The sequence below is a fragment of the Neolamprologus multifasciatus genome, chromosome 12, assembly GCF_963576455.1.
Source record: "Neolamprologus multifasciatus chromosome 12, fNeoMul1.2, whole genome shotgun sequence".
NCBI classification, from domain to species: domain Eukaryota; kingdom Metazoa; phylum Chordata; class Actinopteri; order Cichliformes; family Cichlidae; genus Neolamprologus; species Neolamprologus multifasciatus.
Window position 1 is genome coordinate 16,647,691 of NC_140450.1, and position 27,995 is coordinate 16,675,685.

Below are 27,995 nucleotides of genomic sequence, written 5' to 3' on the forward strand. Positions count from 1 at the left end.
CTCGCTAACATTAGTAAGCAGTTAATTTATTCTCTTTGGATTTTGTTGTACACACAGCCACTCAATTACAAACGCACACACACGGTATTCATATTGAGTGTCTGTTGCTTGAGCGGCTCCCCTGCTTTTGCGTAAAGACACGCTCTCCATCTGTGTCCAGTGTGCGGATTAGACGCTTATTATCCTCTTAGCTCTAAATGGCCCTACGTTCTTGCACTTCGCTGTCCATCTTATTTGTTGTCTAATACTTGGACTGGAGCGAAAGGAAATGGATCTCCACGAGTAAAAAAGAATCACCGTGGCCACCGTTCAGTTGTGCGCATTACGCGTGAATTGTCGGAACAGCCCTCTCCATCGTCTGTCAGAGCGCCTGTCAGAGCACCGTGTCTGCCCGTCCGTCCGTTAATGTGTCCCTCCCACTGATCTTTTGCAGATTGTAATCTTATCAGTGTCAAACCGTAGATGCCCTCTCCTCTCGGACATACCCTGCACGTCTTTGGATGGCGTTCGTCCCCAGAATTTGGATGAAAAACGTTTGTTTTTAAGAAAACTTTTATCAGCGACCGGATTAGCTGCATTACACGCGCGTTTGAATGTGTGGTAAAATGAACATTGGTCACTGGTTTTGAAAATCTCGACCAAAACAAGACATGGAATCTAAGTGCAAAGAAAGGAGTCTTTTGTATCTACTTTTCTTTGCAATTTGCACAGCCAACGTTTGCTTTTGTGCAAGAAGATCAAATGCTCGAAGGTCTGGTAAGTTCTGCAGCTAAAACCAGCTCCGACAAGGTGTTACGGTTATAACAATAGCCTAATCATTATTGATTTTTTTTAAAGTTGGTCTTTATAGTGAAGCCTTGTGGATGTAATCACAGTATTTGTATGTGCTCATCATGTTTGCTGCACTACACCAGTACCGTTAAGTCTGCTTTAACCTTACACGATTTTATGCAAAGTTTTTTCCATCACACATAATATCTTAGTATTACTTTAATGTCCCTAAGAGACCTATCCCTTTCATATTTTTCCATATTCATAAAAAAACTAGTTTCATTACAAAAGATAAATATTACTTGAATGTATTATCTGCTATTTAATTTCAAATTACACATGCTTAAGAACAGTGCCTGAAGAGAAAGAAATAAGTAAATATTTATGGTGTGGTCTGTAAAACCAGATAAAATGGAAATTTCTCCTCTCAAGGCATACTTTATGATGATAAAAGCTGGGTACAAGTTTTACAGAATATGTCAGCTGGATAGAATGAAAGAAAATGAAATCTTCAGCTTTACTGGGGCAGCCATCATTAAACTTGCCAATGTGTCCTTTGGACAGAAATCCCTGGATGTTGATTTCATGATATGCGCACAGCCTCCACTCCCTCACTCTTTGTCCTTCTTTTTCCTTTCCTCTCTTTGGTCCCCTTTCTTTCCTTTTCTTTCTCTTTCCGTCACTTCCTTTTTCTCTCACTGTCACTCTGTCTGACTCTTGTATTTCTCCCGCCCTCACTCTTACGGGCCCACAGGCCACTGCAGGCTGACTTTCACATCTGTCTGTCAGCACAATAAACTCACCACAGTTTAGACTGCCAAAAACAGAATGATTTTACTTCTGTCTTCATGACTGCTAGTGACAATTGTACTTGTTTTTGTTCTGAGGTCTTTCAGACCTCATTCTCAGGGAGGGGGGAATGTCAACAGGACTCGGTGTCCACATGAGTCACATCTGTCTTTAATGAAAACACTTAAATTCAAGCTTAAAAATTAAGCAAGGGTCCACAATGAATGACATCCAGGTGGTCTTTCTTTTTCAGGATTTTGACAGTTTTAGTTTCTTAAAATACACATTAGTAACAGAACAAGTGAAAATGTTTGTTTTTTCATTTTTCCCAATTTTTTTCAAACATCTTCCATCGCCTTAAATTTAGTGCATTAGATTTTATTTTATTTTTTTAGTAATTGGAAAAAGATTTGTGTAATTATCCCTTAGATTTGTTGAAGAGAACCATAAAAGCACGTGTCTTACTAAAAATGATCTCTGAATGGCTCGTACCTGAAAAGAGCTGCATTTCTTCATAATTGGATGATAATCAGAGGGAATAGGTGGCTTATTCAGAAAGAAAATATCTGAATATAAGATTTGATAATTGCTGACTGAGTGAGAGCAAATAGTATGAAAGCAGCTTTTTGAAAGTGCCCTAGATCTTGTAGCACATGAAAAAAAGACTTTGTATTCACACATTTGAAACTGAGGAAAGTCATGTGTTGCTGTGATGCATGGTACAGTTTGGACTTAAAATAAACAGTGTTAACTTATGCTGGATATGCTGGTTTAACTGTATGCGACAGATGGAAATTTTGATATCATACACTTACCAGCCAATTTACACTTTGGAGCTTATTGCCTTCAGAATTGGTTTAATTCTTCACCGGATAGATGCGTCATTCCTCAGAGATTTTGGTCCATATTGGCATGTTAGAGCAGTTACTGCAGATTTGTCGACTGCATCCATGATGTAAATCCCCTGATCCACCACATCCCAAAGGTTCTCTACTGGGCTGAGGTCTGGTGACTGCGGAGGCAATTTGAGCACAGTGAAGTTTGAGATGATCTGAGCTTTGTGACTTGGCGTGCTAACCCACTGGAAGCAGCCATAAGAAAATACGTCCCATTATGTCTGTGGTCATGAAGGGATGCTGCCACCAGATGGCTAGTTCACCACTGCTACCAGCCAACCAGGCAGGCTGTATCCATGTTTCCATGTTGTTTACACCAGGGGTAGGCAACTCCAGGCCTCAAGTGCCAGTGTCCTGCAGGTTTTAGATGTGTCCTTGATCCAACACAGCTGATTTAAATGGCTAAATTACCTCCTCAACATATCTTGAAGTTCTCCAGAGGACAGTAATGAACTAATCATTTGATTCAGGTGTGTAGACCCAGAGTAACATCTAAAACCTGCTGGACACCGACACTTGAGGCCTGGAGTTGCCTACCCCTGGTTTACACCAAATTCTGGCCCTGCCATCCAAATGTAAAAACAGAAATTGAAACTCATAACACCAAGCAACCAGTTTTCCAAATCTTATATTGACCCATTTTGGTAAGGTCGTGAGAATCAAAGCCGAGTGGGACCTGGTGTGGTCTTCTGCTTTTGTAGACCATCTACTTCAGGCTTGTCCATTGTTCATGTTGTCCATTCAGAAATACTCTTCTGCATGTCTTGATTGAATCGAGTGGTTATTTAAGTTAGTGTTGCCTTCCTATCAGCTCAAAGCAGTCAGGCCATTCTTCTTTGACTTCTGGTATCAACAAGGGATTTCTACCCAGGGAACTGCTGCACACATAATGTTTTCTCTTTTTTTGTATCATTTTCTGTAAACACTAAAGACGGTTCTGCAGGAAAGAATCCCCGTATATCAACAGTTTTGCAGAAAATTACTTAAAACACCTTTCTTCCCCATTCTGATGCTCGTTTTGAGCTTCACCATGTCTTCAGGGTGAAAGCAACAGTTTGGCTTTTCAAATGGAAATTTTTCCATTTTTCTATTATGCATATTCATTAAAAAATATGTTAATAAGAAGCAAGTCTGTTACTTTATCAAGAGACAGTGAGAGTGTACAGTTTGTAGACATTGAGGTCTTTAATGTTTAGCCATACTCGAATGTGATCCGATATAGATATGATTGATCAATATTTGTTTTGTTAACATTAGTTTCAGAGAGGACCACACGCCAGACACCCATAAATCCTCTTTCACAAGTGGCACAGTAACGATTCGGCCACTTGAACCTCAGAGTGGTTATTTTGGCTAAATCAACTGTCAAGGTTTGTGTGAGTCGGTGCTGAGTGTTTTTAACACAGCTTCTCTGCGCTGAATCAGGCACCTTGAGTAGCCGTGAATGTGCCCAGAGATGAAGACTTACACATGCTGCAGAGCACTTCTGAATGGCATCTTACAGAAAGGTTCTGCAGGTTGCTTCACAGCAAGGTTTTAAATATGAACCGTAATAGTGTTTCATTTTTTTTTTTTAAAAGTCCAAACCTCTATGTGTTTGAAAGGGAAAAAATCAGGCTAGTGTTGCATGGAAGACAAATAGTAACTGCTATAAACACCATGAGTGTCAGGTGGCTATATCAAGCTTTTCTCGACACACAATTAAGTGCAATAACAGTTTCACAGCAGTTCATTCAAAGGTATTAAAAGTCACATCGATCCATCATGTAGTTTGTTGTAAGTTTTCAGACATACAGTTAATGAGACCCCTCTCTCTATCTCTATCTGAAATCTGTGAGTTCAGCGCACCCATATGTTTGCTTGGAACACACCCCTGGGGAGAGATAAATGATCAGGGAATTCACCTGACATGTTTCATTATCCACTCAGGTGAAAGAGCAGAGACAAGGGTGCGAGAAAGGAAAAGAGATGACGGAAGAAGATGGTCAAAGTGGGTAGGAGTAAGGTCATCCTGAGAGGGAGAAAAGGGTAGTCACAGGAAAGAAAATACAGGAACACTGGAAAAGAGTTTCTACATGGGATTTCAATTTACAGCACTCTGCTTTGCTATATTTATGTTTTTTTGATTTCAGTACCAGTTTATAGCTGTAAAAGCTAGCACAAACTGTCAGTCAGACAGAAAAATTGTGGCTAATATTTTTAATTTTTGAGATTTTGAACCAAACGCTTGCATTTCATATTTTTTAATGAGGTAAATCTATCTGCAAGCACACTAAAATACTTCATATTGAGGTGCTGTACAGCAATATTTAGCATTTTTATGGCAAATATTCACTATATACAAATATTTTGACAAAAAAGTGTCCAAATAGGAATCTGTAAGCATTGCTGTCTGCTCATGCTTCTCCACGTCACGTCACAGGACATTAGAAGCCAGTAGAAGTCCTAATGATTGACAGCTGCGTAGCTGCTCTTTCTTGCTCTTTTAAGAACTTTTCTAAGTACTGTGTTTTAAGGCCATAGCTGAACACTGGGAAGGCAATTACATACATTTGTAGTATCTAGAACCATGAAAAAATGACATCTGAAGTCAGAGTCAGTTGATATTATAAGCTAGAAGTGGTCCATTTTTTCACCACTCAAATGCACTCAAGTGGAAAAGAGTGTAATTTCTTTCCAGACTGCTACTAACTGTTGGGAAATATGTTGCAAGAGACTGACTTTATTTTGTTCAAAACTGGCAGCAAAGCACCAATCCAGAGGTTAGGCAATGGTGCACACTTTGCAAGAAATCCTCTGTATTTTCTTTTTCAAAAAACAAAAACAACAAACAAGTGCTTGAATAGTAACACAGAAAAAACATTTCTGTACCACTTTATTGTTATTATTTTATTATAACAATCCACGAAATCCTGGCTTTTTACCAAGGTCTTCAAGCTTACCTTAATGATTTATTGATCAAAAATTATAACAAGCATTGTAATCATGATTCTTAAAAATATGGTGTGCATTGTCAACATGTAAAAAGTACTAAGTAAAGATTTAAAATATCACATTTGAAATCTGCATTACAACATTTTTGTAGACTTGAAGACTGGGAAACAGCACAGAACAGAACTCAGAACACAACACTGATATTTTGTGGTGAGCATGTTAGCTAAACAGCTAATGATTTAGCAGACACGAAGCAGCATTCATGTTCATCTGAAGTGTTGCTTCTGGCCACAGTGTAACTGTAACTGAAATAGTTACATTCAGGTTTATTGAGTTTTGGTCTATAACAATTCCTGATGAAAATATCTGCCTGATTGGCTGCTAAGCCCATCAAATCACACCTACAGGGAAGGTACTGTACAATAACACACTGATGATGACATTTCTTCATCGGTTTGTTTGTTTATACATTTAACAGAAAAGTGAATTTTGGAACTATGCTTAATATGAACATTTTTTATTTCAGCAGCTTTAGGTTTATGTTGTAAATTTTATTTCATCACTTATTGAACCCTGCTGATAGCAGGACATCAAGATTCTTTGTAATGAAATCCAAACTAATTCCATAATGTATCTGGCATAACATTATTTAAGTCCAAAACTAGGTGGTCACAGCTTTCTAATACAACCAAACCACTACTTTCCTCCCTTGTATATCTCCTTTTTCCCTTACTGATTATATCTGTCACTAAGTGTGTCGTCTCTGTTTAACCAGATCGCCTGAGTCCTCCATTAGACATCCAGCTGGAGACAATCAACTGCACTGCCTTCAGTGTACGATGGAAGATGCCCCGGAGACATGTTAGCACCATCACTGGATATAAGGTAATTAGAGACACATAATGTAATTTAACAACTGAAGCAATATTTCAGTTGTTATATTACATTATGTCACTAGATATGTTGGTAAGGGTTTTTTTTTTAATATTTGTATCAGCATTCTTCCTGCTTATAGGTCGGATTCTTCTATCAAGTCCCACATTACAAATATACAGTTTACGCAATTTTAGCATTTGCATTGTACTTTTACTCTACGGGGAGAGGGGGCAAAAGTTAAACTTCCACCGGTTATACATAATTGTTTTGTAATGCACAACTGCCAGAAAAATATCAGCAATGATGAAAGGAACTGGTGGTAGTGCCAAACCAATAGAGAGGACAGATTTGGAACCAGTTATCAACCTGAAGTACTAATATGGAAGTTTACCTGAATTGATATACTAACATATATTATTGCAAAGAGTTAGTAATTCTTACACCAAAAGATGGCAAACTACTGAAAAACCAAGGCCTGAGTCACATGGCTTACATCCACAACGACGCCAGAGATCCCAAGCAAAAGATGTGTTCTCTGAGCAGCTGAGATGTGGAGGTGTCACTGGTTGAAATCAGTTGTAAAGAACTTCCTTGTGACTAGTTTGCTCCCTAATGGATTGCTGCTGCAGTTGCCAGTAGTTTGCATAGATGATGGCGATTTGCCCTTTATTTTCAGAGATGCAGGAAAACTTGAAGAAAATGCGATGCAAATAGGAAATGGGAAAGACTCTCCTTGTCTTCCCCATAGAGCTGAATTAAAAAAAAAAAACAACAGCAAAAAACATTCAGATTGTATTCAAGTTCTTTCCTCCAGAAGTGAGAATCAAATAAAACTTAAGAAACTGTGTGTTTGTAAAGCAATAGCATGGAAGTTTTGGTGCAGCACCACACACTTCTTTGCAACTGATTTCACACTAACAACTGACAACAACCTGCAGCAACTACTTTCCAATCAGCTGCAGACTACACATTTAGCACCGTAGAAACAAGTGATTCTCCTGGCTTGCATGGCTGCAGCTTTAGACATCAAGTAGATAGCGACAGTCATCACCCTTCAACAGTCACTCACAACCATTGGGGAATACTAACTTTTCCCTTGCTACCAGTGTGTCTAGATGGTCACCAACCAGCCTATAGACCATGTGAATGGAGCTTTCACACCCTTGTATCACTTCGTTGTTTTCTAACATCACATCCAATCAGTAGCTAATCAACATGAAATTGTCTTATTCCTAGGACATACATGTTATTTGTAAACTTTATTATTTATAAATTGGGCCAAATAACAACAACTCAACTGCAATCTCGTGCGTTCCTGTCCGTTAATGTCACTAGGTTCAACCGTGTTAGATAGGAGTCACAATTTTATTGAAAAAAAGACATACATATGGAAAAGTTCATACATAAAGGGGGAAGTTGTCAGATTAAAGGAAAGGCGTACATGTCTGAATGGGGCAGGAGAAGCAGCTGAAAGACTTTGTTACTTTTTTAATCAGATAGACTACATTTGCACATTTTATCTTTCAGCATAGTCTTAGTATTTTATTAAACTCTCAGCTGATTTATGTCTACATTTATCTGAAAAATATCCAGCTCCATTCCACTTCTTTAACCCCTGATATAGGCAATCATAGAAACTTTTCTATTTTGCTCTGTTTGCTCTGCTCCATTAGCATCCAATAGCAAATGATTCCCATGTTCTGCTGAACTTTAGTTTTTAACATGAGTCATACAACAAAATTGCATCACAAGTTTAGAGTAGCTAGGTATTTAATGTTGGTGAAATGAAACATTTTACATATCTTTCATAGCAAAGTCTTAAGCCAGATGTTAGCTACCTTATTTATAAAAATTGAAATCCTGTTATGTTTGGTTGGAATATGGATGTTCCATTGTGGAGGACTTCTTTCTAGTTTGAACCATTTTTATTTTTTGAGTCCAAGTGTCCCAGAAAAAGAAATGTTTAAAACCAAGAGAAAAAAAAGTATTTGGTTTTCTCAGAAGTGGACTTACATAATTCTTTCAAGAGCTCTTTCAAAATGCATAGAAAGGTTTTTCAAACTGGCAAACATAAAGAACAAATTCTCTGATATGTCACAAATCAAATTTTCTCTCTTTTTCCTTTGAAAAAAATTTCCATTTCCTTCTGCACACCATTGGCATGAGTGTCCCCCACTTTCTTTTTTCTGCTTCTAAAGTGCTGTCATCTCACTGCCCACTAAGAGGGCCTTGAGCACTAGATTGATATTTGAAAGTTCTGGTTTTGGGGTGGAACCCTTTCCACAATATGACTTTTTATAGGGACAGTGTAGCTGTGGAAGATGTGGTCACAAATCTTTATTTATTGTCTGCTCCACTCTATACAAGCTGCACTTTAAACACTAAAGTCGGCCTGGCTTCTTTCAGTTTCCTTTCAGTAATGAACAAAAAAAAGTTGCAGGGAAGTTTTAACATAAAATCGACTGACTGCAAATTTTATTTATTATTGAGCGACCAGTACATGCCTGTATCCATGTCCTGTTATATTATATATACATATTATATACATGTTGTTTTATATCATTGTTAAGTAATTTTAGGAAGGAAGCGACATCATTATATATCACAATATCCAGTTTGTGTTGATTTAAATGAGATTTTAAGGTTGTGAAATTAAAACAATACACTACTTTTATAAGGCACTGCAGGTGCATCAATACTAAGAGTAGGTCATTTTCAGCCCATTGGTCTGTGCTTGTTGGGGAATACGACATAGTAATATCTGATTTAGATAAAAAAAAGGTAATATTTTACGTTTTGTGTATGTAAAATGTCATAAAATTACAATGAAACAATGCTGTTATAAGGTGTATATATATATATATATATATATATATATATATATATATATATATATATATATATGTATAATCTTTCATTTTAGCCCATTAGTAGACCATAACCATAGTAGATGGTTTCTAGGCAACATGATAACATGGTAACATCTGATGTAGACCTTCAGGGGACTGACATGTATGTGTTGCTCTTTGGTTGCTCAGCTCCTGATAGAAAGTCATCAACAAATAAGCAGAGATTCTTTTGTAACATGAGTCATAATTTTAGTTTTTCCTCTCTTTGAACGTGGTATACTCTAAGACAACCCAAACCCTTGCTTCCTTTCTTCTTCCCTTGTTTTTGTTTTGAGTCGCCCATTAGCAATTTGTGGATCAGTATGACTGCGTGTGCTCTGCTTTTGACCATATGTCTTCACTAAGAGGATTAGTCAACTACAGAGCTACCCCATAAACATGCGGGGTGGCCAATTGTTTTAAGTTTACAAACAGTCTTCTCAGTTTCCTCATAAATTTATTCTAGCGAGCCCTCTTTTGACATTGTTGTCGCTATGTCTTTAAAACGGAAAGGCAAAAACCAAAGAAACCAAAAACTCATTGCATTTTATGAATGTTTGTATCATCCAGGTTTTCTACACAGAGATGAAGAATGGCCGTACAGTAGGGACCGCGTCTATAATGGAGGTGCCGCTCAGCTTGGACATGCTGACTACTGTTAGTATCCAAAGATACATTCACCTGTAATAGGCGTTGCATTTTTAGCAGTCACTTGTAGACAATGTTGAATTTGCTTAGAGGAAACCTGAATGGATGTTGCAGTTTGAACTTGTTATTAAAGTCATAACACTGTGATTTTATGCAAACATCAGTTTTTTTCTTTTTCAAAGGGACAATTTGATGGACAAGCAAGCTTTGTAAGTACTGTGCTAGCCACTGCTTTCCACATTATGCACTTTCTCTATAAAATTATACGCTTCTCCTGCTTTATTGTCACGACTGACATTTATTTGTGAACCTGATATTATTTCCGCTCTGATGCTGAGAAAATCCTTAATTAATAATGCCATCCCTGCTTTCTTTTCTTCTACTTCATCCCTCTCTCTTTCTAATCATCCTTGCCCTGCTTCTTTATCGGTTTCCTACATTCACCTTCTAGGATGTGGACATCAGTAACCTGAAGGTGAACACTAACTACAGAGTCAGTGTTGGAGCATATGGCTGGGCAGGGGAGGGAAGACCCAGCATGCCCAGAGACATCGGCACTGCTTCACAGGGTAAGAATATGTGAGTAGACGGAGATCATTTTACAGTCGATGCCAGTAGCTTTACAGTAGTTCGTTTACACCATTCGCTGACTACAGTTTTTCCCCCTGGCATTAGAAATGTGCATGCCCCCTTCACCCCCCTCCAAGCCCACTGTCATGGCCGTATCTGACACAGAGCTGGCGCTATCGTGGCAGCAAGGCGAGAGCGACGGAAGCGCACCTGTTCTTCACTTCCTGGTGGCTTACATCAGGTCAGTCAGAACTGACCGGTTTCATCACTGCTGACTTGATGTTAATACATAGGACACACGCAACAGCACAAACACCAGTCACCTCTTTTACATCAACACAACACCAGTGCTGGTTTGGAGCTAGTTCTGGCTTGCTCGCTTTTGAAAACCAGCCAATTTTTTCTGACAGCTTTGAGAGCTGAACATTACATAAAATAAAAATAGTGGCAAACGGACTGTGCAAACGGCATCATCCATAACATCGGTAGTTCCAACTTTAGGAATAGTAATTTTATGGTGCTGTACAGCTGTTGACTTCAGCACTAGAAGGTCTTTTTTGAGTGGAATTGGTGCAAAAAAAAATTTATGCAAGCACTTAAAAATTAGCTCACATATGTACTTAACAAGTTAAGACTGAGTGTTGTCGTCATGGAGGAAAAGAGCAGACCTAAAAGGACAGTTCTGCAAAATCTTCTTATTTTCCATTTTGCTAGGAGTGTTAGAAGATCAACTTGACTTTCATGTCTATAAACCAAATGTGAAATGTGTATTTGATTTTCAGGTACACCAGCAATGACAAACCCTGTTGCGCTGATATCTAACATTTAGCAAGGAGCTTTCCCTGCTACCGAGCTGTATGCTTTTACTTCACACCAGCTACATGAAGTTATCTTACAACACCTCAGGGTGTCCACCCTAAAGTTAAAAAACACTGCTTAAAAGGTTCAAAACCTTTAGCTAGCAGAGTGCTAATAATGCACTATCTTAAAAGAAACTATACTTCAAACAAAATTCAGTTGGTTTGCATTAACGGATGTAGAGATCTGCATCTACTCAAATTCAAATAACTAAACAGGGCACACACAGCTCTCTTTCACAGTGACTTTCATGAGGCTTTTCCTGTCTGTTCAGTGTAAGCTTTTGTGTTTTGACATAAGGGTCAGTTGTGACATGTGAAAGAATGAGTTTCATTCTTTGTTTAGTAATGTTCAGCCACACACACACACGCGCACACATAGAGGCACTCAGATAAAGAACCTCCCATGTCTAGACAAGTGTTCTTCCAAAAAAGTTGAGGTCAGAAATAATTTGTCTCGAATTGTCTGATGATTTGCCAGATATTTTTTTTTCTGTGAAATATCAGATGGTATTTCAAAGACATGTTTAAAAGCAAGTCACAAAAGAAAGAAGCGTTTAAAAGCTATAAAAAGAAGCAAACTTTAAAAAACACAGTAGTGTCGCCCTTCACGGTGCAGAATCAACACCCCGCAAATGAGCAAAGAGAGGAGAGACGGGCGGGCTGAAAAACACTTACTGTGAGCGAGCAGACAAGAATAAGTGTCTGTGTTTGCATGTGGGGAGATTTTCAACACAAAAGGATCATCTCAGAAGCAAATCTTTCTCCCCCCTTACATCAAACGAGGCCTCACTGAGTGGAAGCTGCTGTTGAAGATGCCTCTGTTCAAGAGAGAGTTATGGCCCCAGGCTGCCTGAATCAGGCAAAGAAAGGAAGCTGGAGATTAAGGAAAAGTTCAGGACTTCATTGTTTTAGTTTTTTCTTGACTTTTACGATAATCAAAAATGTCCTTTAAGGATCTCCAGAGTGGTAGTATGACATGAACAAAAACAACAATAAAACAAATAATCAGTTAAATAATCTCTTTTTTTATTCTTTGGAAACTGTACTCCATGCCGCTGCTTATAGATATTTTTTTTTCAGTAGGGGCAACACAATCAAGTGGAAGATTACATCACAGATCCCTCGCAAAAACATACCGTCATTCTAAAAACAATTACTTTGGAGAGATTTTGAGTGTAATCACCCTTTTTTTCATTGATTTCTAAAAGACAAAATAACTGAAGAGTAAAAAAACTAAAGATAATTGATGTCTTCGAAACTATCAAACATCAAATGAGTGTCAAATTAATCTTCTTATATTTGTATCTTTATGCCTGTCTTTTCTTTTCTCAGGCCAGAAATGGACACAGAGTGGACATATATTCGTGAGCCCATTGAGACTAACTCCATGGTTCTCAAAGGGTTACTTCCAGAAACAGAGTACCAGTTTGTTGTCAGGGCGGTCAACAAACACGGAGTTAGCCCACCCAGTCCTATCAACAACCCCGTGCGCACGCTCGGTAAGGCCGAATGTTGATATCTGAACCAGAGTTTTATGTCGTGGTGGCCAAGCGCCCTCATTACTCTTTTTAGAACCACATTTTGAAACAAGCTCTTTTTCAGTATAGTTTAAACAATACACCCACGCGAAACAAAACAGACTATGCATATTATTGCATTACCAAACTAATCCTCATGATTTACAAAACACCCCAGTGTTCCTGTGGAGTCAGTGAAATTCTCTCTCAGCGGTGTGCAGCAATAGTAAATCATGTAACAAAGGACCAAAACATTACAGATGACTGTTAAACACATTATTATTAACATACTCTATCTCCTGACCAACAGTGCGTGAGTCTACGGATCTGAATGAAACTGGCCAATATATTATATTCACAAATATTTTTCAAATCTCTTAAAAATTTAGCTTTTTTTTGTTTGTAGGTTTTCTTTTGGAGGCCAAAACCTCCTCAAACCTCATGTGACGTAAAAATGATTTAACTCTGGTAAGGCTTTGGCATGGAAACACTGTGTGCAGGTTGAATGTAGGACAGCACCTGGCAGTGTGTCAGTGGGTATTGTGACCAAAGCCTTGGATAATGGAGATACGGCGCAACAAAGTCATTTACATTATTATTTTTGATGTAGCCTCCTGCTGGGGGCAAGATAGGGTTGGGGGGATGGAAGGAGCTGATTGATATTAAAACGCACACGCATTCATACAGGTGTGTATGCGCTAGACACACACACGCACAAAAATGTGCAATAATAATGTCAAACGTATCGAGGATGAATTCACCTAGAGATTAATGGGCATAGTGTTATGCTTGTTTGCGCGTGTGTGAGCTGCAGTGCATGTCGGGCTTCAGCTTTTTACATCTATAACTACTGAAATTAAACAGCCATGTAAACACAATCACATTATCCAGGTTTCTCTTCTGTGACCTGCAGGCGACACCGCTTCCAACGCTGTGTTAGCTGTCTGATTGTTGTAAACTGCTCTGATTGAAACAAGAGCCTTAAGTCCTCAGAGAGACAGTGCAGGAGCGGCAGACAGGGAGACAGATTCAGTTAAAAAGACATGCGAAGGAAAGTTACACAAACACCATACAGTGGGTGAATTGCAGAGGCAGACCGACAGAAATTGCGGTTCTAGGGAAGCGTGGCTTCTCAGCAGGGGATAAAAGCGGGTTACGTCCGAGTCTCATCAGACAGGATTAAGGATGGGATGCCAGACCCCTTCTCTGCCCATGCACACGCCTAATGGATGCACACACACATGCACATAATGCACCATTGCTTCAATGAGCAGCAGGCGTGGGCTTGACTGACTGACATACTTTTGTTGCCGCTCTTTCTGCAGCAGTTCTTGTTTGTGTGGTCAGAGTGGTTAGAAACAGGGTGGTATGGTTTGAGGGGGACTGTTACACAACAGCAGATTAGTTTGATGAGAGGTTTTTTTGGGCATCCCCCCTGCCTCTGTGCCAGCACTTGCTATTCAGTGGATTTAATGTCATTAGGCTGTGCTAATCACAGTTTAAATCTTAGCATTGTTTCACACTTAAAAGTCAAGTTTTCTTTCTGTTTAGTTTTGTGAATGATATAGTCAATAAATTATATATATATATATTTTTTTCTCAATTGTGCATAATCACTCCACAGCAATACACAAAGGTTTATGATTTTATCCCTCAGATTCCAGCATTTACTACATTTACACAGTTAAGAGGAATGAGGGGGGAGAAGAGCAAGAAGAAGGGGGAGCAGTGGTTATGTAAGCTAAGATTAAGCTTTCTCAGAGTAAGAGGGTGGGTGTGTGTGTGTGTGTGCTATGTTGAACATATTGTTTTTGTTTGCTTTTCCATTCTAGTGTGTACAAAAGACATCATGAAGCTCTATACGAATATAAAAATGCATATTGTTTATCTTAAAAGCTGATTTATATTCCACCTCAATTAGTTTACATGTGTTTTATTGCTATTGTGAAATAAATTTGTAACAATTCCCAGGTTTTATTGGAATCCAGGTATTTACTGTCTGGCTTTGTCTTTGCACACTGTGAGCTTCTTATGGCAGACTTCTGAACGGAGGAGACACTTTTCAGTATGTGGTGCAGCAGCCTCGGTACAGACTAACAGGTAGACTTACTGGGCTAGCATCAGCTGGATTACTATTTTCACCATTATCATCATCATAATATGAGAAGTATGATCACATTTGCCCCTTTGTCACAGTCATAACCAAACACCAGAGCTTCTTCCGCCGTTATTGTTTGTCATTTTGATCTTATTCACTGTTGCTACCATCTAGCTGTACCATCACTGTCATACATGGGAAAGAGACTGCAAATATACATATTTATTATTTTATTTATTATTATTTTTTTATGACGGGACAGTAGAGCAAACAGGAGAAGATGGACAGAGAGTGAAATAAAACCCAGGCACCTGAAGTTGCCTTAAGGGTATTTGTTGCTCAACCCACTGAGCTAAATAGGCACCCCTGGATCCTGCAAATATATTATGAAAGAAACCACCGGTGGCCCTCTGTGTTCATGCAAAATGACTGACACATTTTATAATGGAGACTCAGTGATTTTATGAACACCAACTTGCCGTATTCAAAAAGAAGCCAATGAAAGAGCAAAATGGAGAACGTGTTTATAACAAATAATAAAAAAAGCGAAAAGAAATGAAAAATATTAACTTTCATATGCTTCTTTTTCATTGCACATAAAGAAAACAATTTCAAGCATTTCTTTTTGAAATTTTTATTACAAGGTTTATAGCTCATGAAAGTCAGAAAATCTATCTCAATGAGCACAAAATGGAAAGTCAAGCAGTGATTGTGGTTGGATGTACTGAACTAGGCCAAGAGATGCATTGTATTTATAGTTTGAATGATAATTGTCTTTACTTTACTACTAATGGATTACAGACCATAACTATCAGAATTAAAGCAGAAAAATGCTTTAAACCGTGTCTGAGTCTAGAATATATTTCATTTCACTTTCTCATATTACTGATGGAAAATATTGAGCTTTTCTCCAAGAGTCAAATTTTCTGTTGTACAAAAAATAAAGATTGAAGTTGAGCTTTACTGTATATTTGCAATCCCTCTTTCATGTCTTCAGCTTTTCCAGCTCATTGATTCTCTGACCTGAGTTCACTGCATGGAATTCATGATTTGTGTTTTACCTAATAACCTGTTGTTGTCCTTTTGTACTCATTGCTCTCTTTTGTAATAATTATCAAGTCATATTCCTCTGTGGTATTTGTAACAGGTGCATCAGATGTCGGCAGCGGTGATTATGGGAGTTACATCACAGATCCTGGGGTCAAAGATGAAGATGGCTTTGACATTGATGACTCTGATTATGATATCTTCATTGAAGAGGTGTGTTTTTTTACAGTCCAGAGCTAAACTGCAACCCTATTTTCTGTTTGATTATCACTCACTTCATTTTTTTCTCACTGATTTTCTCTCTTTTCTCTCCTAGTTGAAGCCATTTCCAGGTATAAGTCAGGACAACAGGAAGTCCCAACTGCGTTCACACTCTGGTCCCCCATCTGGTCGAAATGTTGTTTACCGCATGAACACCATGACTCCTCCAAATGTTACAGCTGCACCAGTTTCCACCACCACATCATCCATCGTTTCAGAGTTTACAGATCTGCTGTTCCCAGTCACTTCACAGCCAAGTAGCACTCTTGAGACCAAAACTACTGCCCCACTCACCCCTACCAGGTAAGGCTGATGTTAAATATACCTTTTTAAAATGATTATTTAATTTAATATATGTTTTCCATCAAGGATTTGTTTGTAATTTCTTGTTGTTGATGAGATTTCAAAACCTTTTAAAGGCAAAATTAACCACTTATAGATTTTTCCTCGTGAACAGAAAATACATCTTTTACTGCTCTTATGCTCACAGTTTTTCTCCTTAGTCTGTGATTGTGATTATTATATTTCCATCTCTCCTGGCTTTCTGCTTTTCCCCCCTTAAAAGCTTCCTAGAACATGTCTTTTTGTGCTCTTATACTTAATTATTTGATAAAGATGGCGAATGGAGCAGTGAAATGTCACACATGTCTGGTTGTGATGTACTGTATGTCATTATCTGCAGCAATATAAGGTGGCTTGGCCACTGTTCTGTTGATTTTGGGTGAGCACTTAGGGCTTTTTGCTGTTTGTTCCTTTCCTTCAAGCAAAAAAGGAACAATTTACAATCAAATGCCACCTTTAGAAGACATACCTAAATACACAACAAAATATATTGCCCCTTAGGTTACTGTAACCCCAACTAGCAACAGATTACTAAAGTTCCTTATCTTTCTTTCTCTTTTTATCCTCCGAAGCATCCCTTTGTCGACCACCACTTCTACTACGACCACGTCCCCCTGGAAAGGCGAGGTACCTCGTGTGTACGACCTGAGCTGTGATGATACTGTGTGTCCGCCCGACAGCTTCTGTCTCACTGATTACGAAAGCGGCGGTTCGCGCTGCCACTGCAACCTTGGACGAAGAGGGGACACGTGCTCTGAGGGTAAGAAAGATTTCTGAATCTCTTTTTTAAAAACATTTTATGTCAGCTGTGCTCTGATAGTGTAGTGGCTATTTTGTCAAGGTTGCAAGAAGTGTCCCTTTCTTCTTCCAACCCATGGGTGCTCTTACTTCTCATTTGTCATGATTTTTCTTTTGATTTGTTCTCCTTCAGCGTTAACAGTGAAGTTTCCCAGATTCCATGGCCACTCTCACATGACCTTTGAACCCTTGAAAAACTCTTATCAAACCTTTCAGATTACTTTGGAGTTTAAGGTAAGATATCACGTTTCATATCTTTTTATTTTTCTATCAGTGATTAAAATAGATTTCAGACGGTTTCTCTTTGGTGCAGGCAGACTCTGAGGATGGGTTGCTGCTGTACTGTGGAGAGAATGAACATGGCCGTGGAGACTTTACTTCTTTGGCTTTGGTTCGGGGGAAGCTTCATTACAGGTGAGGAACATGTCAGAATAACATTAGCTATCATGTACTGTTTATCAAAAGAAATAAATGTGCACTGTAGAGTGCATAAGATTTAGAGATGGGATTTTTCCTTGTCTGTAGCTATGATGCTTACCTGCTAGATTCTTGTCTCTGCAGGTTTAACTGTGGTACAGGAGCAGCTCAGATAGTCAGTGAGAGCCGCATTGTTCTCGGTCAGTGGCACACAGTAACAGTCTACAGAGATGGCATGAGTGGCTGGCTCCGTATGGACAACGACACACCCATATCCGGACGATCACAGGTTATAATACAAAGAAAATGAAAAATGTTAAATTGTTTTTTAAAAACATATTTTAAGTTAAACAGTGATTTAAATCATACTGATACAAGATGTGTCATCAGTCAGGTGTAATGCTACAGTCACTCAGTGGCTGGAGACTGCAACTCTACTAAAATTAGTGCAGTTGTGTGCAGTGAACTTCCAGTCTTGTTGTCTTTGCAATGGTTGCTTTGAAGACAGGGACCAGGTGTGCAACCTCTTGCAGTCAGTTGTTGTCCTCAAAGTGATTTTGGTGTATAGAGACGGCGATCAGTCTGCTCAGTCTGCTCAGTCTGCTCAGTCGGCTCAGTCGGCTATCGAATGGGATCAGGTTGGCTATTACACGCACTCTGTTTGTGTTTGCCATCTAGATGCACAGAAACTCAAATTAACTGCTTGCATTCTTAGTCTAGTGGATTTGGAACAGAAATTCAAAAACGTCTCCACAAATAGTAACATAGTTACTGCAGGATGGTAAATTAACACAGGCGCTCTGCAGGTTTGCTTTTATATAGAAATATAACCAAAATACAACCAGTTTGGAGACAGTTGAGTCCACCATTGCAAAGAGACTCGCCCCAGATGAGTTGCAGTCATTAGCACAGACTGACTAATGTTGATTGCAACATGTTGGCAACATGTCTGAGTCAAACTGCGATGGTTTGCCTCCTACCAGGCAACCTGTAAAGTCACCCTGCGAATAAAAGTGATTGCCCAGAAGTTTAAAGGTGCTACACTTTCATTCTCTGGATGACCAGTTGGTTCCTGTAACTACTTGCACCAAAACTGTTGGTGCATATTGTCAAATATTGTCTTACAATGGGTCAGACTATCCTTAAAATATAAATAAAGAGGTTTTAATTTCTTCATCTTGTCCTCGTAGGGTCAGTATAGTAAGATCACCTTCCGCTCCCCATTGCATGTTGGTGGATCTCCAAGCGCTTACTGGCTGGTTAAAGCGACAGGGACAAATCGTGGCTTTGTTGGCTGCATGCAGAGTCTGACCATCAACAATAAGGCTACAGACATCAGGCCCTGGCCCCTGGGCAGTGCTCTGAGTGGAGCTGATATAGGTAAGGAAGCACACAGGATGTGAATGAATTTGAGTGATGAATGTTATTTTAATGTGGCCGCTGCCAGTGGCACCTGGCTCTTATCCATATTACCCACAGTGCACTAGGTCTCCTGAAGTTTTGGTGCTCAGTTGAGTAGCTGAACAGTAATTCTAGAGTTTGGCTGTTTGGTTTTCATGCATACAGTAAATAACTATAATCATTAGTGGGCATAATTTGAATATGGATGACAGTGTTTATTCATCACACCACCCGGTGTTAGTGTTATTTCACTTTGCTTAAAAGAAAAAATGAAAGCAGACCATGTCGTGGTGTATAATGAGAGCATTAAAATATCTGACATTAACAAAAAAGACAAATCCAGTGATATAAGAAAGGAATTGTTGCCACTTTAGATAATTTTCTGTCACAGCGACAGACAAAAATAGCTTTTTAATAACAGGGTTTTAGCCAATATGTCACTGAAGCAAGAAGCAGAACACAAAGGACTTTTTCATAACATGATTTTATGAACGAGGTAAGAATATTAAATAACTTTTGTAAGAAATTAAAAATCACTGAAAGTCTTTTTTTTATATAAATATACCCCATTCATACAAAACAAACAAACAAACAAACAAACAAAAAAACTCATATAGTTTGATTGTGTGTGTTGTGTGAGTGTTGTACTCCTGCTCACTTTTCTGTAGTTGGAGCAGGACTGTTTATAGGAACAATGCAGTCATGGAAACTGGATTTATGTTGTAAGTGTGTACAAACATATGCAGAGTACATATGCTGGCTTTGTCTTAATGTACCAGGTGAGTGCAGTGACAATGTGTGTGACCTGGTCAGCTGTGCCAATGGCGGAGTCTGCTTTGCAAATCGTGCCGATGGCTACATCTGTCTGTGCCAACTTGGCTTCAGAGGAGCACTTTGTGAAGAGAGTGAGTCAACCATTTCTCCTTTTTTCCCCCCTCACACCTACAAAAGCGCGCCCACAAGCATCCAGTTTACAAGGAGAGTTTTGAACAGCTGTGAAAAAAGGAAAAATAAAATCCCTGCCGTTTCTTCTTACCTGCTGACTTTCACGTATTGTCACATAAACCTTTCAAGGTAATTACTCAGCAGTTGAAGAAAATGCCAAGAAAATCGATTGAAATAAGAAATATTTCTCATATGCGGTAGAAGGATTGATTGCATGTCAGACCAGCTTTCACACAAAATAGCCTTTCACTTTTTCCTCTCCTTAATATATCTCTTCCTACAATCTCATTGTGTTGTTATCAACTGTTTTCCTCTTCTTTACATTTACTTATTTTCTTGTGTCTTTTCTCCTTTTCCTCAGGTTTCTCACTGTCCTCGCCACTCTTCAATGAAACAGTGTTTTCATATGCTGTCATCCCATGGCCTCAGTCCTCACAGAGTTACCTGTCCTTCACTGAGTTTGAGGTGACGTTTCAGCCGTCAGCCCCTGATGGAGTGCTGCTGTACAGTGATGACGCAGGGAGCGGGGACTTCCTTGCTATAAACCTGGTGGACAGATATGTAGAGTTCAGATTTGACTGTGGCTCTGGAGGAGCTGTCATAAGGTGCTGGATAGAGCCAAGTTTTGAATCTTCTTTTCACATTGGTTTTACATTATCTAACTAGATATACTAAATGTGTGTTGCTGTGTGTTCCAGGAGTGAGGAGCAGATCAGTTTGGACTCATGGCATGAGCTAAGAGTATCACGTACAGCAAAGAGTGGTATCCTCCAGGTGGACAGTCAAAGACCTATGGAGGGGATTGCTGAGGTAGATTAAAGTCCATTAGAACCATCTGCAAAAACTATGTTATGTTGTTATTAGAAAACATACTTCACAAAAAACTCAACTGTATAGTTTAACGGGAGAAAGAATCAAACCACAAGATACTAGAAGCAAGTATAAGTACGATGTCTTTATAGTCAGGGTAGACTTCATACATGAGAGGCAAGTGACAAGTGGCCAAAAATGCACACAGCTGGTGGGAAACTAACCAGATACAATAAGTAAAACTGAGTGAAATACACAGAACTGGGGAATTTCAAAATAAAACAGGAATGAATGACAATAGAAACCTCTCTGCATGATACACACACACCTTATTAGTTTCTAAGGCATGTTTAAGTGACATTTGTATTAGAACAATCACCTGTCAAAGTCAACTCTTGAATGTGCAACACTTAATCACCTTTTAGCTGTGGTTTGGTTCTTAAACTCCTGAGAAAAAATATCAGGCTCTTTTTGATCAAGCGAAACACATCCAGAGTTATAGATTTTTAAAACATGTATTTATTTAAGCGGATGTGCGGATGAATGGTTTGACATGATCCACCTGTTTCTCTGCTGTATTTATGTTTCAGGGAGCTTTCACTCAGATCAACTGCAGCTCACCTCTCTATATTGGCGGCGTGCCAGAGTACGATAAAACCAAGCGAACAGCAGGTGTAATAAAACCCTTCACTGGCATTATTCAGAAGGTGATTGCTTTTTTTAGATATGCCAACATCAGTGATCTGCAACACAGTTATATTTGCAAGATTGTTACTCAGTCATTTCCAATCCATCAAGAGTGACACAGCAGCATTACATTATATATGATGTATACTGCGTACAATCTCCAAGCTACTGTGGCAGGTGTCTGATTTTAGTTTGGGTTTTTTTTACAGTCGCGCTCTTTCATTTTGTCCTTTTCCTCTCTGTGCTCTTTTCTTTTCACCCCCTCAGCTAATACTCAATGATCGCACCATCCCCATAACAACTGCAACTGCTGGTGGAGTTAATGTAGCCAATTCTGCACACCCTTGTGTGGAAAGTCCATGTGCCAATGGAGGATCCTGCAGGCCAAAGTGGGATGGATATGAGTGTGACTGCCCTCTAGGGTACGACGGCAGGCATTGCCAGAAAGGTCTGTTGCATGTGGAATTGTTCTCATCGATAGATGAACTCGGTTGATGTGCAATTTGGTTCATGTCACAGAAATCAGCAGGCTGTTCACACGGTGCTAAGAATAAAATATGCTGATGTTTTTACATGCTACATGAAATATTTGGTGCTTGTTTTTATTTTTTTATAATGCTTTCTGTTTTAAATCCACCAATATGACAGTTTTTTCTTATGGAAACCTAGTCCTTTAAGTTTATGCTTTTTCTCTTTAATGCTTTCATGGAACAGAGTGTGGGAATTATTGTTTGAACAGTAAGTCTTCTTCTCTGATCTCAAAAAGTAGATATTCTTTTCTTTCCTTGTTTGGAAAACACGTACGATTTCTTTCCCTTCACACATCTTCCACCACAGGATCAAATTTGGTCTTTTCTCTTAGCTGTAGACATAAGTTGACACATGCCGATGCTGCCACCTTGTGATGATATGAAAGGAGCTCTTGTTCTCTTCCCAGCTGTTACTGAAGCCATAGAGATTCCACAGTTCATCGGAAGAAGTTACCTGACCTATGACAACAGAGATATCCTTAAAAGGTTGGTGGGGAAATTCCTGTGTGTGTGTTTTTTAATTTCTAGCTTTTTCATGAAGTGCATTCTACAATCTTTCTACAGAGTATCTGGGTCCAGAACCAGCCTTTTCATGCGCTTTAAGAGCACAGCTAAAGACGGGTTGTTGCTCTGGCGAGGAGACAGTCCAATGAGACCCAACAGTGACTTCCTTTCTATGGGTCTTCAAGATGGCGCTCTCATCTTCAGGTATTTATCACTGTGAACGGCACTATAAAAAGAGTAAAATATATCATGATGTCTTATAATTCTTAATCAAATGTAACTGGATTGTAAAGAAATGTTTTTAGTTAAAGTGTAAATTCTAGATGCCATGTGTTTGCCCTTTCTGTGTTCTCGTGCTGGGCAAAAAATGTCATAAAACAAATGGAAATTTTTTTTTAGTGCACAAGAAGGACAGTAATAATAGAGTAGGACTGCTGATGCCGGGCAGCACGGTGGCACGGTGGTTAGCACTGTTGCCGCACAGCAAGAAGGTCCTGAGTTCAATTCCACCATCAGGCCGGGGTCTTTCTGTGTGGAGTTTGCATGTTCTCCCCGTGTTTGCATGGGTTCCCTCCGGGTACTCCGGCTTCCTCCCACCGTCCAAAGACATGCAGCTTGTGGGGATAGGTTAATTGGATACTCCAAATTGCCACTAGGTGTGAATGTGCGAATGAATGTGAGTGCGAATGGTTGTCTGTCCCTGTGTGTTGGCCCTGCGACAGACTGGCGACCTGTCCAGGGTGTACCCCGCCTCTCGCCCTATGACAGCTGGGATAGGCTCCAGCGCCCCCCGCGACCCTGAAAAGGATAAGCGGAAGCGAATGGATGGATGGATGGACTGCTGATGCCATCAAGGGGTAGTGAGCTACGTGCTCAGCAGAGGTAGAGCTAAAAACAAAAAAAAAGGTCTGTGTGAGGACCATGATCACTAAGAGAATCAGGATTTATCAGGCTTGTACCCTAAAAATGTAATTCCACTGCAGTCCGCTGTACGTGTATGCATTTCCATGTTGTTGTAGTTACAACCTGGGCAGTGGTGTAGCCAACATTGTCATCAATGGGACCTTTAGCGATGGAAAGTGGCACAGAGTCAAAGCTGTGAGGTAAGCTCATGAAATCCTGTCAAATGGTTATCCAGTATGTTGATCACATTTCACTGTGGCTGTTTATTTTAAATTGCCTCTCTTAGTTTTTATAATAACATATTGCATTATAGCCTTATAATATTTATAGACCAACCAATCTGGTAGAAGTAGCAGTTGTAGGTCATTCTTTACAGTCTTTTGCTACCGCAAATCACCTTTCAATCCCTGTGTTAAATATAAAATCTAAGGTCAATATTTTATTTTTATATATAACAAAAATGTTATGCACAAATTAGAAGTTCAGTTTCTCAGTTTGACTAACTGATTTACTGTATTCAGAGATGGCCAGTCAGGAAAGCTGACTGTAGATGACTACGGGGCAAAGACAGGCAGGGCGCCCGGTAAAATGAGACAACTTAATATCAATGGGCCCTTATATGTTGGTAAGTGGAACCTCAAATCTCTAATCCCGTAAAATGATAAAGATTAAGAGATCATTTTCACATCTGTATGTTTGTGCTCTCTCTGTTCTTTGCCTTAAGGTGGCATGAAGGAGATAGCGCTTCACACAAACAGACAGTACATTGGAGGCTTGGTGGGCTGCGTGTCCCACTTCACACTGTCCACGGACTATCACTTAGCGCTGGTGGAGGACGCTGCTGATGGCAAGAACATCAACACCTGTTCCAACTAGTGAATGACTTCGGCAGATTAAGATTAAGATAAGATTTTCCAACCGAATCATCTGATTTGTCATCTTAAAGCTCACTTACCAGCAACAAATCAGTAAAAACTGAAATTATAATTTGTGGTTGTGTTTTCTTTTTTGTACCAATTCAGATCTGATGACCCTGAGAGGATTTTTAGAAAGCACAAGTACTTTGTGAAAAGAGGGAGAAAAAAGCAAAGCATTATGTTTGATGAGGATCTTTTAAAAAAAAAAAAACCTTTGAAGGACTTTTTCATTGGATGACTCTATTTGTATCTTTATTTCTTTTCTTTTTTTCTACTGTAAATCCTTATTTGATTGCTGGAAGAACCAAGTGATCCAAGGGATCAAAAGTCATCATGAACCTGACCTAGAACAGCGAGCAGAGATAAACTTCTTTTAGAGGATTTTGGTTCTAGGGGATTTCTGTTGTCTTTGTTGTTGTGGCATTTGTATTCTTGTTCGTGATGTATTATCAGTCTGTAGACAGATATTTTCTAAAATCTGATGGATGTCAGTTTTTAACAACGTTTCTAGTTTTGGAGGGTAAATACGTCAGCTACGCAAAATGTTGGTTTTAACTTTCTTCTTTTAGTTCACTTGGTCTTTCATTTTGATCTCCCAGACGTTAGTAACATGAAAGTCTAATGTTGATATGGTGAGGCAGATCAAATCCTCAGTAAATTATGTGTGACATACTGTTGCTGTCATCTGACACAAACCACAGTGCTGTTGACATCAGCCTTTGAATTGTTGCTTGGTAACTCTCGATTATATTATCAAAATGATTGATCTACTTATTCTTCATGCCTGAACTTTATCCTTTAAAAGGGGCATTCTGCGAATACTCCATTTGCATCTTATGATCTATTTGGTATGTTTCTTGTGATGGTCACTCCCACAAAGCCAAGACACTGTTGTCAAAATACACTGGTTTGCCCACGGGAGATATCCCCTTGTTTCAAAGAAAGTCTGTGATGCTAATCCTGGCATTATGAAAAGTGTTTCAAAAGAAGCAAAACTAATGAAATCACCATGTGACTGTGAATGTCAGCGGTATCAGCTGACTTCACCCTCAGAATAATTACAATAGGTTGACTGTACAGAACATGTAGTATGTACCGGCTGACTTTAAAAGCTAAATAACCATAGATCGTAGAAAAATGAAAAATATTAATGTGTCGATGATCCCGGATGCTGTGTCTAAATGTCCATTTAAAGCTTTAACTTTAAATTGATGCTGCTGTACTAGTCAGATAGTGAGGGCAGGAAATCAGTCTGTAGGCCTGACCTGTGCATAGCCAAAATGGGAGAAGTAAGACGGACATCGCGAATGAATGTGCACACAAAGAAAACGTACTACTCACGCCTTAATGTCTCCCTAATTATGTACTCCTGAAAAGGAAAGCAGACAATTAAGTGCATCAAAGAGGTGTGTCAAGAGGTCATCCTTTGTTATGTGACTAGAGACTGATTGTTGGCGCTTTGGAAAGTATGCTTATTCGGGCTTGTAGACTTGTCCTATTACAAGATGATGAAATACGTAAAGTAAGCTTGTATATGTTTTGGTATATTGTGACACCCTCTAAATAAAGTCCAGTCAAACAGATTAAACAACTTTCTAGCCACTAACTTTTTGTCATGGTTGATAATAACTTGTTGGTGCCCTTGACATTTTATTTGGGAAATGGACTTCTTTTTATAATGATACACTGTACAAACCATCTTGTGCTGGCTACTGTGCTCGTTATTTGATCGCGTTGTACGTGTACTTCATTAGTCTGCATTTATATGAATGAAAACATGGATGAATGAATGACTTAAGTCTTTATTATTATTATTATGTGTGCCATATCCACAGTTGTTCCCAGCCTACATAGACTTCCAAGACACCACCGATTAATATAAACATGGTTTAGGGTGCTGCTCATTTCAAGAGAAGTCCAGAAACCGAGAAACAGTACCAGAAGCTATTGTACAAAAAAGTGAGAAAAAGCTTTCAATTTAACTTTGTGCACACAGAAACCTAAATAAACCCCATGGCAATTCAAACCATTTCTTCAGTACAATTCAATATTCATAATTCGTATATTACAACCCCCTCCTCACTTTCACATTCTTAAACATTCTTGATGAATAACTTATCACATTAACAAAAAATACAAGCTGACCAATGACTGTAGAATTGACTGTTTTCTGCAGTAATTGAAGCTGACCTGCAGTCAGCTTCAATTACTATTTGACCTAAAAAACAGTATTTGACCTAAAAAAACAATAATATGTGTTACAAATAGAGACAGTACTGCACAGGAAGAGCAAAAGACCTGCCACCAGGGAAGGTAGGCAACTGCTTGGAGGATCCTGAGCACCCAGTAAGCCGCTGACAAAGGTAAGACTGCAGCAGTGGGTTGCACTGACAGCAGGAGTGACCTGATCTCTGTAAGGTGCTCCCATCAAATTCCACTCACTCCCCTTGCAAGTGGTGCAAGATTCTGTTTAAACAAACCTGATTAAAATGTGTTATTATTCTGGAAGTGAAAAGAAGAAAATAAAACTAAGTGGATTATTTAAAAAAAGCGAGACAACGTTAAGTGGAGCAGATAATATACAATGCTAAAAAAAACTAAATGCTGCAAGTCACTTGAATAATTAATCTTCCATTAGGATCACAGTTTTTATTTTGTTTACTCTGACATTTAACATTAATTAGCTAGCAGAGCATCCTAGTGTGTCCAGCACTGCTGACCGTGATGTGAAGGGCACTGATGGCTGACTTGTTAGTCTTAATTTGTTACCATTAAAGCTTCATAATCAGTCAGCTTGTTCTTGGGGAATTTTAAGAAAATAAACATGTTTTCCTGCACCTCTAGAATAATGTTTGAACTCTCATTTTATAGAACAATCGTTGTGGTTGGTGGTGCCAAATTATTTTATAACATAATGGTGATTAATGCTGGTTGGAGGGACTACTGTTCATTTTTGCCTAGGGCCCCAAAGAACACTTGAATCACCACTGTAGGCACTCGGGATGTCCTAAAGAGAAGCTGCTGAAAGAATGGCCTCAGAGACCTAGAAGAGAGCTGTATATTTAAAAAAATCCTTAAAATATTGAGTTGCTAATCTATTTAACCCTTTAAAAACAAAAGGTAACATCCAAACAGGACTGATATATTGCTTTTTTTGGTACCACTTAAAAGTCTAATCAGGTCAAGATCCAGTTTTAAAGTCAGAGGGAAAAATAGCACTTCTACACTGTGCAACAAAGCAATTCTGGGGAAATAAATCGTTTTACTGTCTTGAAAGAAATCAGACTGTAGTCTGCTCACAGATGTGTACAGCAAGCATGGAGGTGGATCGGCAGCTCTTCAGTTTTTGTTTTTCATATGATTTGTGTCATCTAGCCTTGTAAATAAAAGTTCAGTTAAACATGCTGTGTTTTTTTTTCAGAGGAGAGAATGCCTCACCTGCTGTGTTAAGGGAGGCTTATTTTAAGATAAACATTTCATTGCCATTTGGTTTCTAGTATAAAGTACATTAAAACAACAACAATTAGAATATATATATATATATATATATATATATATATATATATATATATATATATATATATAT

General features: G+C 38.9%; 1 protein-coding gene across 3 annotated transcripts; it reads left to right on the forward strand.

Moving 5' to 3' along the window:
* The first annotated feature begins 204 nt into the window (after positions 1 to 204).
* egflam (EGF-like, fibronectin type III and laminin G domains) lies at positions 205 to 27,960 on the forward strand. Of its 3 annotated transcripts, XM_085180767.1 has the most exons (26): positions 205 to 756; positions 6,166 to 6,275; positions 9,725 to 9,811; positions 9,985 to 10,011; positions 10,254 to 10,371; positions 10,478 to 10,613; positions 12,565 to 12,731; positions 14,775 to 14,849; positions 15,995 to 16,107; positions 16,211 to 16,458; positions 17,070 to 17,257; positions 17,429 to 17,529; positions 17,609 to 17,709; positions 17,857 to 18,001; positions 18,903 to 19,092; positions 19,893 to 20,018; positions 20,420 to 20,663; positions 20,757 to 20,868; positions 21,459 to 21,575; positions 21,823 to 22,003; positions 22,270 to 22,293; positions 22,493 to 22,571; positions 22,650 to 22,793; positions 23,609 to 23,692; positions 24,014 to 24,117; positions 24,217 to 27,960. In XM_085180767.1, the coding sequence occupies exons 1-26, from the start codon at positions 651 to 653 to the stop codon at positions 24,366 to 24,368; spliced, it is 3,279 nt and encodes a 1,092-aa protein (XP_085036893.1). In that variant the 5' UTR covers positions 205 to 650; the 3' UTR covers positions 24,369 to 27,960. The 3 variants fall into 3 exon arrangements, with proteins under 3 accessions (XP_085036893.1, XP_085036894.1, XP_085036895.1); XM_085180768.1 differs by lacking the exon at positions 22,270 to 22,293; XM_085180769.1 differs by lacking the exon at positions 14,775 to 14,849 and having other exon boundaries at positions 206 to 756.
* The last annotated feature ends 35 nt before the right edge of the window (positions 27,961 to 27,995 follow it).